Consider the following 13,201-nt stretch of genomic DNA (forward strand, 5'->3'; position numbering starts at 1 on the left):
TAGAATGTCAAACCATCAAGCCTAATACAGTTTAAGAAATGACCAAACTCATCATGTGGGGAATGACTGGAAAGATTATGATGTATGAATGTAATGCAGTATTATTGTGCTATGAGAAATAATGAACAGGAAGAATTCAAAAAACATTGGAAAACTTGCATGAGTTCATGCACCATGAGGAAAATGAAGTTGGGAAAATAATATACACAATGACTACAATAATATGAATTTAAAAAAAAACTATTAAAACAAATATGAATGATTTTGATCCTGGAGAAAACATGGGGAAATTCTTTCTTTCCTTTCCCTGGAGAAATGAGCATTATGAAAATGGAATACTGTATTTGATGGCAGATACATGGCTTGGACAGTTGGTTTTACTTACCTGTTTTACTTTGTTATGAGGGAAGGGAAAAGTCACTTGGATAGCAGGTAGAGAGGGGAACTAAGGAATATGGAAAGACCTATGTACCAGTCCCTTCTCTGAGGTATATTGGCTTCCACAAACTACCTAATTTTTCAGTTCCCTGGAAAACACACTTAAGACTGATAGTTGCAAAGTAATAATTAATCTGCATTGGGTGAGGGAGTTTCCTCATGAGGAATTCCCTATATCAATGAAACTCAAAGATGGCTTTAGGAAGATAATATTTCAGTAGAAAAAAAGCTAAAGTTAAAATCAAGAGAATCTGAGCTAAAATCCTATCTTTTTCACTACTTGATGATTTTGGCCAGTCAGTTAACTGGGATTAGACTAAATGATTTCTAAAGTACTTTCAAGCTCTATGATCTATTATACCATATTTGTTCTAAAATATCAGGCAAATTTGGAACTATGTCCAAAGAGCTATCAAACTGTGTATACCCTTTGATACAGCAGCGTCTCCACTGAGTCTGTATCCCAAAGAGATCATAAGAAAGGGGAAAAGGACCCACATGTACAAAATTTTTTGTAGCAGCCCTTTTTGTAGTTGCAAGGGACTGGAAACTGAATGGATGGCCTTCAGTTGGGGAATAGTTGATATACAAATGTAATGGAATATTATTGTTCTATAAGAAATGATCAGCAAGATGATTTCAGAGAGGCCTGGAGAGACTTAGATGAAACGATGCTAAGTGAAGTGAGTAGAACCAAGAGAACATTGTACATAGTAACAAGAAGACTATGTGATGATTAACTGTGATGGACTTGACTTTTCAAAAATGAGGTGATTCAGAATAATTCCAATAGACTTGTGATGGAGAGAGCCATCTGTACCCAGAGAGAGGACTGTGGGGACTGAATGCGGATCACAATATAGTGCTTTCACCTTTTTTGTTGTTTATTTGCTTTTTTTTCTCATTTTTTTTCTTTTTGAGCTGATATTTCTAGTCTAGCATAATAAATGTGGAAATATGTTTGGAAGAAGTGAACATGTTTAACCTATATTAGATTACTTGCTATCTAGGCAAGGGGATAGGGGAAAAGGGAGAGAAAAAAATTTGGAACAAGGTTTTGTAAGGGTGAATGATGAAAACTATCTATGCATATGTTTTGAAAATAAAAGGCTATCATTAAAAAACATCAGACAAGAAGAAATCTCAGGTGCTTTCTAGTCCAACTCTTTCATTTTATAAATGAGTAACTAAAACTCAGGGCAAATGATTTGCTCAGAATCACACAAATAATGAATAACAGAGGTAAAGTTTAAACTTCCAACTTGACTCCAAACTCAGCAGGCTTTATTGCATGATTCAGAGTTAGAAAGGGAATGGAGATCACTTCAATCAACCCCATCATTTTATAATGCTAAAGCCCACACAATCCCAAAGACTGGCTCAAAATCACAGAATTAGTTCATGGAAGAGTTAGGACTAGATATATATCTCCTGACTCCCAATCACTTAATCTTTATCTACTTCAGTTGCATTATCTATAAAATAAAGATAATGAAATCCTCCCAGGATTATCAGAAAGCTAAAATGAAGTAATATTTGTAAAGCACTTTATAAACCTTCATGTGCTACATTAAGGCTAGTAGAATGAACTCCTTGCAGCCTTTGACATTCAGCCACTCACTTCTTGAGAATCTCTTTTCTCTAGATTTTAATTGTACTGTCCAGTTCTCTTCAGCCTGTCTGACCACTTCTTCTCTCTCCTCTTTGCTGAGTGGTCTTACATATCATGTCCCAATATTTATTCCTGTGGGAGTCCCTCCAAGGCTTTGTTCTGGTTTCTCCTCCTTTTTTCTCATTTCTATAATAGTTAAATTGGTGATTTCATCAGCTGCCATGGCCTCAATTATCATCTCTCTACTGATGATTCTCACATTTGCTCATCCAGTCCTAAGCTCTCAGCCTCTAGTCTCACATTCTCCAACTACCTTTGTACATCTCAAACCCACAGATATCTTAAACTCATCACCTCTAAAACGGAATTCACGATCTTTCTCCAAAACCTTCCCCTCTTCCTAAATTCCCTATTACTGTCAAATGTTCTATCATCTTTTCAATTCCCCAAGGCTTGCTCTCTGCGGTGTCTCCCTCAATTGCTCAGTCTCTCACTTCCCCCGATATCCAATCAGTCTCCAATCTTGTCATTTCTATTTTTGTAGAAATTATGCATCTCTTGTATCCACCTCCTTTGAAGCTGGCACCGATCTGGTGCAGATCCCTCATCACCACACACAGGCCTGAGCCATTGCATCAGCTTACTGGGTAGTCTCCCTACTTCATACTTCTTTCTGAAGGGTAATCCTTGTCATATCACCACACTCCCTACCACCATTCAGTAAATTCATTAATTAAATTGTTTATTAAACCCATTTTATCACCTTCAAAATCAAATATGAAATCCTCTTTGACTTTTAAAGTCCTACATAAGTTAGGTGACACCATAGTGTCAGAGTTAGAGTTAGAAAGACTCAACTTCATTTCCCTCAGTTAAAATCTGGCCTCAAGCACTTGCTAGCTATGTGACCTTGGGTAAGCCACTTTGCCCTGTTTGCCTCAGTTTCCTCATCTGTAAAAGAGATGGAGAAGGAAACGGCGAGCCACTCTAATGTTTTGTCAAGAAAACCCCAAATGGGGGTCATATAGAATCAGACATGTCAAACTGAACACCAGCAACAATAAATCTTACTATTTCTTACTTGTATTGTCTTCTTATACATTATTTTTCATTTACTCTGTGATCCTATGACCCTGGTTTAGTTGCTGTTCCTTGAATAGGAAATTTCAACTCTCAATTCTGGATATTTTCATTGACTAGAATGCTCTCCTTCCTTGTTTCTACCTTCTGACTTCAAGTCTTAGATAAAGTCTTACTTTTTATAAGAAGCCTTTTCTTGTCTTTCTTAATCTCAGTGTCTTTCCTCTGAGACTATCCCCAACTTTTCCTGTATTTCTTCTGTGTATGTACATATATATGTGTGTGTAATTAAATGTAAAAAATATATACACATATGTGTAATATGTATGTAATATATATATATATTGTATGTATGTATTTTTGTATGTATGCATTTGATTGTATAATTCCCATTTTACAAATGAGAAAAGTGAGGCTGATAGAGGTTGTGTCCTGGTCAGGATAATATAGTAAATGCCTGAGGTAGGCATATAAACACATACTCACGTGTATATATATATACATATGAGTTGTTAAGAGAAACTAGTCAGCACTAACCTTTCAGAATGATAAGGAAAGTAACCATGGATTTCAACAACATGTTCCTACTGTCAGACATGGACTACTGGGTTTGATAAATACTTTACTGGTCTGATTTCATGTAATAGTTGATAATTCTAATTTTCCATGCTATTCAGGTGGATGACAAAATGCTATTCAAGAAACACTTATTAACTAACTACTGTGGGCAAGGAAGGAGGTAGAATGGATGGAGAACTGGCTATGAAATCAAGAAGAGTAATACATATGGCAAACTAGTCATTGTGTCAGTGAATTAAGTTTCCATAAGAGGAATTGTAAATACAAATGAAATTATAGCTCAAAACTGTCTAAGAGATATTTATGATGAGTAAGGTTAAAAAATGACAAATTAGTTATAAGGCAAATTATAATATGATAAATGCATTAATAAGATTTGCTTTGTACCAAATATTGTCAGAGATATGAGGTAAGATGTATTATTTCCTGAAAAGATATCACTTGAGTTGAGCCATGAAGGGTGGCTAGAACTTCAATAGTTACAGAGAAATAAACAAAGGCAAAGGGAAAAATAGGAAAGGTAGAAAAAGCTTGGGACCTGAAAATAGTAATAAATGGTTTCAGGACATAAAATATGGGAATAGAAGTGATGTATGTAAGATTGGAAAGGAAGACTGGAGCAAGAATATGGAAGGCCAGATTAGTAGAAGTAAATTAAGGACCCTGGATTTTATTTATTAGGCAATAGAGAGTTACATAAGATTTGGGACTAGATGCTCCTAAACTTTCATTAGAAAGATGTTCCTATGTATCATCTATATCAGATTGCTTGCCATTTTAGGGAGGAAGAAAGAGAGAGAAAAGTCTGAAAATCAAACTCATAAAGATGAATGTTTAAAACTATCTTTACATGTAATTAGAAAAGCTAAAATACTATTTACAAAAATAAAAGAAAGAAAAGAAAAAAATGCTCCTACATTAGACAGAAAGAACAAAATATAGACTTTATCTTTCTGGTCTTCTTTGAAACTATATCAGATAATGATAAAATGTGTATATAAATTAAAATCTTCATACTCCCCCTTTTCCTTTCCTCCAAAGTTATCCAGTCTCTCTTTGGAACTACAAACTGAGTTCATGGTAATGGATTGTAATACAAAGATGAAAAGAAAGGCGGAGGTGGAACAGTGGGCAGGAGAGAGAAGGAAAGAACCCAACTACCCAGGTCAAGCTTCAATGGGAGGTGGAATGTGTGTGGGAGCACTGTACGATTGAGACTAGAAAGACCAGAGCTAAATAAACACGCATTCAGCTGATAATACATGCAGTACACACACCTCTCTATTCTTAGTGTGGAAAAATTCAGCTGGTCAAAGCAGCCACAAAGATTCTAGGAAAACCTATGACTGAGGCTGAAGGATGAAACACACAATGCTCCAAGTAATATTTCAGATCACAAGCCACACGGTGCCACAAACCAAACCAGCCAGATGACTGCTCCCGAGTCACACTAGGAAAAAAATAATAATAAAAACAATGCTGAGCGATATACTGGAAAATTTATTATCAAATGCCATGTACTTGCTTTTGAATAAAACTGCTGATGGTGAATAAACCTGCCATATGGCTTCCATAAAGCTGATAAAGCATTTACACTCTCAATATAGCAAGACTTATCTATGGCAAGCTGCTTGCTTCATAACCTAAATTAGGAAATCATTTGAGGGGCAATGCCCCACATAATTTGAAGGAGAGTTATCAGAGGCAGGGGGACAATTTGGGGAGCCTGGGGTACCATTGCAAGCCTTGGTCACAAGCTGGCAGCCTGGCTGAGGGATCTATCTCACTTTGCTATTGTGAAGTTGGGAGACTGGCTCCACAGGGGTTAGATGAGGCGTGAGAAAAACAGATTCAAAAGGGGCTTACATTGCTTATGGGATGGGTATTCAAACAAGAAGTTGAGGGTATCCTGGAAATTTGGATTGAAAGACAGTACATCCCCATTGAAAACCTCAGGCTAAGATATAGTAATCAATCAAGCAATAAGCATTTATTAAATGTTTACACTGCATTTCAGGCACTGCGTTAGAAAATTAGGCATTGAAGGTAAAAGCAAAAAATTAGCATTTGATCTCAAGGAGCTTACAATCTGTCAAGAGAGACAACATATGTAAATATAAGTATATTTAAAAATCTACAAAATAAAAGCAAAGTAATTCCTAGAAGAAAAACATTAGCAAGTGGAGGTTAGTCAGAAAAATTCTTCATGTGGGAGGTGGAAGCTTGGGTTGAATTTTCAAGGAAACCATGGATTTTACAAGGAAAAGGTGAGAAGGAAGTGCTTTCCAGATATAGAGACAGCCAATACAAAGATCAGAGATGGAAATGGTTGATGAGAAGAGTAAGAGGGCTGATTTGGATGATTTAGATTGGGCATGAAGGAGAGTGACATATGATAAAGCAAGAAAAAGGAAGCTGGAGCTAGGTGGACATTAGATGCAAAAAGAGATGTGTGAGCATGTGTGTACAAATACTGGATGTTCCAAAAGCCTTAGCTTAATAGCTTAATGGTTTAAAACTGGACTAAAGCCTTGTATATGTATGTATGCATGTGTGTATATATACGCACACATATACATGTGTGTGTTTGTATATATGCACAAAAATATGTGAACTTCTAGAGGAATGTAAAATAGAGGAATAGAAAGCAGATTTATCTAGTTAAATGTTAAAAACCAGAAAAGAGATAATACTAGAATGTTTTAGAATAATATTACAAGGGTTCTTGTAGACTGACAGAATATGAGAATTTATTCAGAGAATTGTAAAATTGCAAAGGTAGCTGAGAAATAAAAACAAGGAGACTTCAGAGGTGATCTGCACCAAACCTGTGGCAGATAAGGAAACTGAGGTTAAGTCGTTTGCCCAAAGTTACAAAGATAGAAGTAGTAGAAGTTAAATCCCAGGGACAATTATGTGGGACAGTGGATAGAGCACTAAGTGCAAATCCAACCTCAGACACTTGACACTAATTAGCTGTGTGACTCTGGACAAGTCACTTAATCCTAATTGCTCCCCCCTCCTCCCCCCCACAAGTTGTATCCTTCAGAAGGTCTAATGCAATATTAACTTGGTCCATCTTCATTTTATAGATTATCTAGTGATATTCAGAAAGATGAAGTGACTTCCTGAGAACATCTAAATATGTGATATTCATAATAGTCAAAATAACTTTTAGATAGCTTATAAACTATATAAACTTTACAAAGACCACTTTGTAAACATAGTCTTATTTGATCCTCATATAATCCTACAAGGCAGATAATGAAGGAAATCTTCTTACTTTTGGTTTTTAGTCATACCTGATTCTTTGTGACCTATTTGGGAATTTCTTGGCAAAGACACTGGAGTAGTTTGCCATTTCCTTCTTCAGTTCTTTTGACAGATGAGGAAACTGAGGTAAACAGGGTTAAGCCCACAGTAACACAATTAGTAAGTGTCAGAGGCTGGATTTGAACTCAGGCCTTCCTGATTCCAGGCTTTGCATTTTATCCATTGCACCACCTAATGGCTCTCCATCTTGCTTTTACAGATGTCAAATATAAGGCATCAAGAAGTTCAATCATTTAAGATCATATAATCATAAGTTTAAAGCTGGAAAGGGCATTATAAATTACCTAGTCTACTCTCTTCATTTAATAGATATGGAAATCAAGACCCAGAGCGGGGGGAGCTTAAAGTCATACAGGTAGTAACAAATATGGGATTTAAACTTGGGGCTTTAGACTCCAAAGCCAGGGGACTTTGTTATATTATATCAACTAATGTAATGCTCTAATAAGAAAGATCAAGAGGAATCAGAATATCTAATTTGAGGCATGAGCAGTATTAGGTTTAGATCTTTGGAGAGAGAAGTGATGGTTGAAGGAAAAAAAAAAACTTTAATTTTCTTCTAAATAAATTGGTAGATATCCTGAGGTAAAGTCAACAATATGAAAAATGGAAAAGCTTCTGGAAAATGGTAAAATGTTTTTAAGGTTGTAGCTGCAAAAATGTTACTAAGTTTTAGAAAAAACTATATTCTCATTCTCTCTCTCTCTCTCTCACTCATTCTCTCTTTCATTCTCTTTTATACACACAGAAATATTAAATGTAAAATTCCTGCACAATTATCTATGCTTCTAGCTTATCTGTTTTAGAAGACAGTCAGCCTCAGTTTGGTTGGATAGTCTGAATATTACACACTATTGACTTTGTATTCTCAGTATTTAACACTGTGTCTGGTACATAGCAAGTGCTTAATAAATGCTTGTTGACTGAATGACTGATTGCTGAATGAATGGCTCCAACAGGCTACTGAGGAACTGAGTTATACATATACAACGGAACAGGCTCTGGAAACATTCAGTTCATCCTTTCAAATTCACCCAACATTTGTAGCAAATCCTTATGAAGACAACCCCTAATCAGTCAGCTGAGTGAACTTTCAGTGGAAAGTCCTAGCCAATTAAGGAGGATTTTTAGGTTGGATGCTTGGGCAGGAAATGCCTGAGTAGAATTCTCCATTAGCCAAATTGAATATTGGAAAGTTACAAATAGTGCACAATAAAATGTATGTGACAAATGTTGACCCAGTTAATTTTCCAACACTATATACAGGTACTTTGGCTCTGCATCACACTCTGAGGGCTGTTAGTCCTTTCCCTAGAACTACCTAAGTATAATTTTATGGTTCTTGTTAAGATGACAGAATCACAGAATTTTAGAGTAGCAAGGGACTTTATTATCCATCTAGTCCAATTCAAATCTAAGGCTCAATTATATGTTTCAAGTTTATCTCCATAATTCTATGCTATCTTGGTTTCCCATCTTCACCTAAATTTTAATTTTCTTAACTTCATTCTTTTGTGTTTCCAACATTTAATTAGTAGTTTTGGTTGAACAAGGTAAATACTTGTTGATTGAATAGATTCATTCTTGAAAGTAGTTCTTCAACCTCTTAAATAATACAGAGTGAGGAAGATCAGAGCAAAAAGAATTTGTAATAGCTTGGCTCACTTCTTCTTAGTAAATCCTATCAATTCTGCCAATGTAGCTGGCTACCTCCCCTCCCCTCCCCTATCCCTGGGCCATTTCTGTTGACAATATGCAGCAGGTTCCTGGGAAGGACATACTACAGAGTTTTCATTTCTAATTTTCCAGAACACAGTAGCAACCTAGAATCAGGGAAAATAATACTTGCCCCTCGATAACTTTTAATTTTTATTGATTTTGACTAGGTAGTTCACCCAGCACCAGAAACCCAATGTTATGCCTCCTTCAAAATCTTATTACTTACTATAAGCAACATTCTTTTGTAAAGTCATATTCCCATGAATAGAAAAATAGCTGAATTCTTCATTCAATCAAGCACCCTCCTTTTCTTATCTTACACTTAACTATATTCATTTGTTATCATGGAAGAAAAATTGCCTTCTGTCCCTAAAAGGCTGTTTTAAGATTTTTATCAACAAAGATCAACTTCTGATCTTTGAAGGGGAAATAAATCCAACTCAATTATCCAACTCTCCCACCTGAATCGAGGGCACCTAATATTCTCTTTCTAACTAATCAAAATGTATGATAATCTTCACCATCACCATGCTTTCCCACTCCATCCCCCTATCAGCCATCCACAGAAATAACATACCTGTTTTCAGAGATGGAGAGGAGTGAATATACCCCAGGAGTTCCATCATACTCATGAATAAAGGAGTTATCTTTGCTCCCCTTGGCTGGATTGTCTAAGTTCTAATTTAGGGACCACACAAAGCTCTAACATGAGTTTTAGCCAGGCTCTCAGCCAGATGGACACACACACACACACACACACACACACACACACACACACACACACACTATCCATCAGCTGAGGTCAATTAATTTTCCTCAGGGATATTGATGGGTGGAGGAAAAGAGTGTGTGTGTGTGGGAGGAGGTGTGGGGTGGAGGGAAGTGGTAAGAAGGGTGTTGCCTGGTCACCACTTGGCAGATTTCACAGAACCACTCAGGCATCTGTACCCAGAGAAACTCATTGGCAGGAGTCGAGCCATTTTGTCTCTAGTTCACTGTTGATTTGGCAAACATACCTATTAGGGAAAAAAAAATTAACATTGTGGAACTGAGAACTAGGGTTTAGGACAAGGAAGTCAGAGACCAAGCCCCTTCTTAACACTTTAACTAAAAGTAGACTGATAGACCAAATACTCAACTTTTCATTGTCTAGAATCTGAATGCTCAGGACTCTAAGTATTCTTAGGAATTGGGTTTCCTCAATTCCTCTAAATTTGGGAATTTAGTTTCTAGATGGAAACTGAGAAGAGAAATAAATATAGAAGATCAAATACAGATTCTATTAGAAAATTTTTTTCTTTATACCAATCAACAAAAAGGACAAATGGTTCAGCTATGTAAAACAAAAGTAGGATTGGAAATATAATTTTTTAAAAGCTTATTTTATAGCAAAATGAAGGTTAAAACCAGGTCTTAATGAGGATTCAGGCCCTTGTTTCTTTATAAATAAGAGCAAAGACGTGGTTGTTGGTATATACATATCAGATATCTCTCATCCCCCAAAAGCCAGAGAAATGGAAGATGTTCAAAAGACCTTAGAGAGGAAAGGTGAGTTGAGGAATACCTCCTCCCCTCTCATCCTCCCCTGTGACTATCAAGAAACGGTTGATATAAATAAATAAGAACATTTTTCTTATATATAAATATATACATATAAAATATATATAAATGAAATAAGAACAAAATTTAGGCAAAGCCATTGAGCAATGTCACTTCATTAAGAAGATTCAATTTGTGGTCCTTGGGATTTTCCCTAAAAATTCTTTGGTATTAATCTCTTTCCCTCCTTCCCTGAGCTCTGCCCCCTGGCTCCCTTCAAGTCTCAGCCAAATCCCAGAATTCTTCAAGAATTCTTTTACAATCCTCCTTAATGATAGTGTCTGCCCGCTAAGATTTATTAAATACAAATACAAAACACTGTTTACAGACATGATGATAGACCTAAATAACTGGAGAATTATCAAGTATTTGTTGCTAGGCCAGGCCCATATAATAAAAATTACACTACTACTTAAATTGAATTACTTATTTGGACTCATACCAACCAGAGAATTGCTTTACAGAACTAGAAAAAAAAATAATGAAATTCATATGGAGGCACAAAAGGTCAAAATGGGGAGGGGGGGATGTAAGAATGAACAAAGGGAGTTTAGTTATGCCAGATCAGAACAATTTGGTAATGGTTAAAAAAAATAGAGAGATCCATCAGTGGAACAGATGAGACATACAACAGATAGAAGAAAATAAATCTGGTAGCCTGATGTTCAATAAACACAAAGATTCCAGATATTGAGGTGAGGGCTTATAATTTGACCAAAAAAAAAAAAAAAGGGAAAACTAGATGAAAGGGAAGAAATTGAATGAAATTAAATTTAGACCTCACACTTTACACCAAGATCCAAAATGATATATTTCTCACTTATAAAAGATCACATAATAAATGAGAGAAATAAAGAAGGAATTACCAATCAGATATATAGATAGGAGAATAGCTCATCATTAAAAATACAATAGAAAGGATTACAGAAGATAAAATGGACAATTTTGTTTATGCAAACTTAAAATTTTTTATTCAAATAAAATTTAATATAGTTAAAATTAGAAGGGAAATTGATAAGTAAGAAATAATCTTTGAAGCATATTTCTCTAACAAAGGTCTCATTTCCAAGATGTATAAGGAACTGATTTAAATTTATAAGAATAAGGGCCATTTCCTGATTGATAAATGGTCTAGGATATGAATAGACAGTTCTCAAGGGAAAAATCCCAAGAACTATAGTCATATAAAAAGCTCCAAATTGCTAATGACCAGAGAAATGCAAATTAAAGTCATTCTTATGTTCTACTTCACACCCATCAGGTTGGCAAAGATGACAAAAAAAAGAAAATGACAAATGTTGGAAGGGTGCATTGATGCACAGTTGGTGGAACTGTGAATGAGTCCAATCATTTTGGAAAGTAATTTGGAATTATGCCCCCAAAGTTAATAAACAGCACATGCTTTTTGACCTAGGTATACCACTTCTAGGCATATACCTTAAAGAGATAAAAGAAAGAGGGAAAAAGTTCTATCTGTACAAAAATATCTATACCAGTTCTTTTTTTGATGGCAGAAACCTTGGAAACTATGGGGATGCCCATCTATTGGGAAAGAAAGTATGGTATATGAATATAATGGAATATAAAAGTGCTGTAAAAAATAACATGAAAGATAGCTTCAAAGAAACAGGGAAAAACGTATTCTCTCCTCCCTCTCTTCTTTTTTGGTAGCAGGAGGAAGAGATAGGAAGGAGAAAAGACATAAATGTTTGGTCATTGAAAAAAAAGAAAATAATTTTAAAATTTTAAAATAAGATTATCTCCAATTTAAAAAATATATCTTGTTTGCACATAGTTGTTTTTACATTGTCTTCCCCCTTGGACTGTGAGCTCCTTGAAGTCAAGGATAGTCTCCTCCTTTTATTTGTATTTCCAGTGCTTAACACAGTAACTGGCATCTAAGAGAGGTTTAATAAATATTCATTAACTTCACCTGAAATTTATATGATCCAGAAATCCCTAGGTATTCTTGGATTTTTATTAATGATGTTTAGATATTACATTCTTTTTTTTTTAATTTTTATTTAATAATTACTTTATATTGACACTCGTTTCTGTTCCGATTTTTTTTCCCTCCCTCCCTCCACCCCCTCCCCTAGATGGCAAGCAGTCCTTTATATGTTGGATATGTTGCAGTATATCCTAGATACAATATATGTTTGCAGAACCGAACAGTTCTCTTGTTGCATAGGGAGAATTGGATTCAGAAGGTATAAATAACCCGGGAAGAAAAACAAAAATGCAGATAGTTCACATTCGCTTCCCAGTATTCTTTCTTTGGGTGTAGCTGCTTTTGTCCATCATTTATCAATTGAAACTCAGGTTTCTTTGTCAAAGAAATCCACTTCCATCAAAATATGTCCTCATACAATATCGTTGTCGAAGTGTATAATGATCTCCTGGTTCTGCTCATTTCACTTAGCTAGATATTACATTCTTAATTAGCATTAAAGATATTTGTTTGTTAATTCTTTAAGTCCTAAAATTACATTTCCCCCCATAATTTCCCTCTCTTCTTTTTTATGTACCCTTACCCCTTCTCTTTTTTCTGGTGAGGACTCCACTTTTCATCTTGTTATCCAGATCCATAGCCTCAGTTATCCAGGCATCCTAAAAGCTTATTTACTGATCCTGGACATTTCCCTCTTCCTCTTTCACATCCAATTACTTGGCAAGTGTTGATGGTCATTCTACTCAATAGAAAGATTTCAAGCTTTCACAAAGATGAGAACAGAATTAAATCAAAAATTTAGTTTTTAATACCAAGACCCAACAGAAACATAAATAAGTAAAAAGGGGAAAGAAAATATAAGGGATTCAATAGAGCTAATCTGTTTATAT

The 13,201-nt window shown here is 35.4% G+C and overlaps 1 protein-coding gene across 5 annotated transcripts in view; it reads right to left on the minus strand.

The window, feature by feature from the left end:
- PPP2R2B (protein phosphatase 2 regulatory subunit Bbeta) overlaps window positions 1-13,201 on the minus strand; it is a 476,855-nt gene that overhangs the window by 362,427 nt on the left and 101,227 nt on the right. The window contains exon 1 of one of the 5 annotated variants that reach the window (XM_051978673.1): window positions 9,339-9,444. The exons of the other annotated variants lie outside the window; for them this stretch is intronic. Coding sequence (XP_051834633.1) covers window positions 9,339-9,393 — 55 coding nt within the window. The 5' untranslated portion in view covers window positions 9,394-9,444. Of the gene's footprint in view, window positions 1-9,338; window positions 9,445-13,201 lie in introns of those variants that run through there. 5 annotated transcript variants of the gene reach the window in all.

Source organism: Antechinus flavipes, chromosome 2 (assembly GCF_016432865.1).
Source record: "Antechinus flavipes isolate AdamAnt ecotype Samford, QLD, Australia chromosome 2, AdamAnt_v2, whole genome shotgun sequence".
In the NCBI taxonomy this organism is placed as follows: domain Eukaryota; kingdom Metazoa; phylum Chordata; class Mammalia; order Dasyuromorphia; family Dasyuridae; genus Antechinus; species Antechinus flavipes.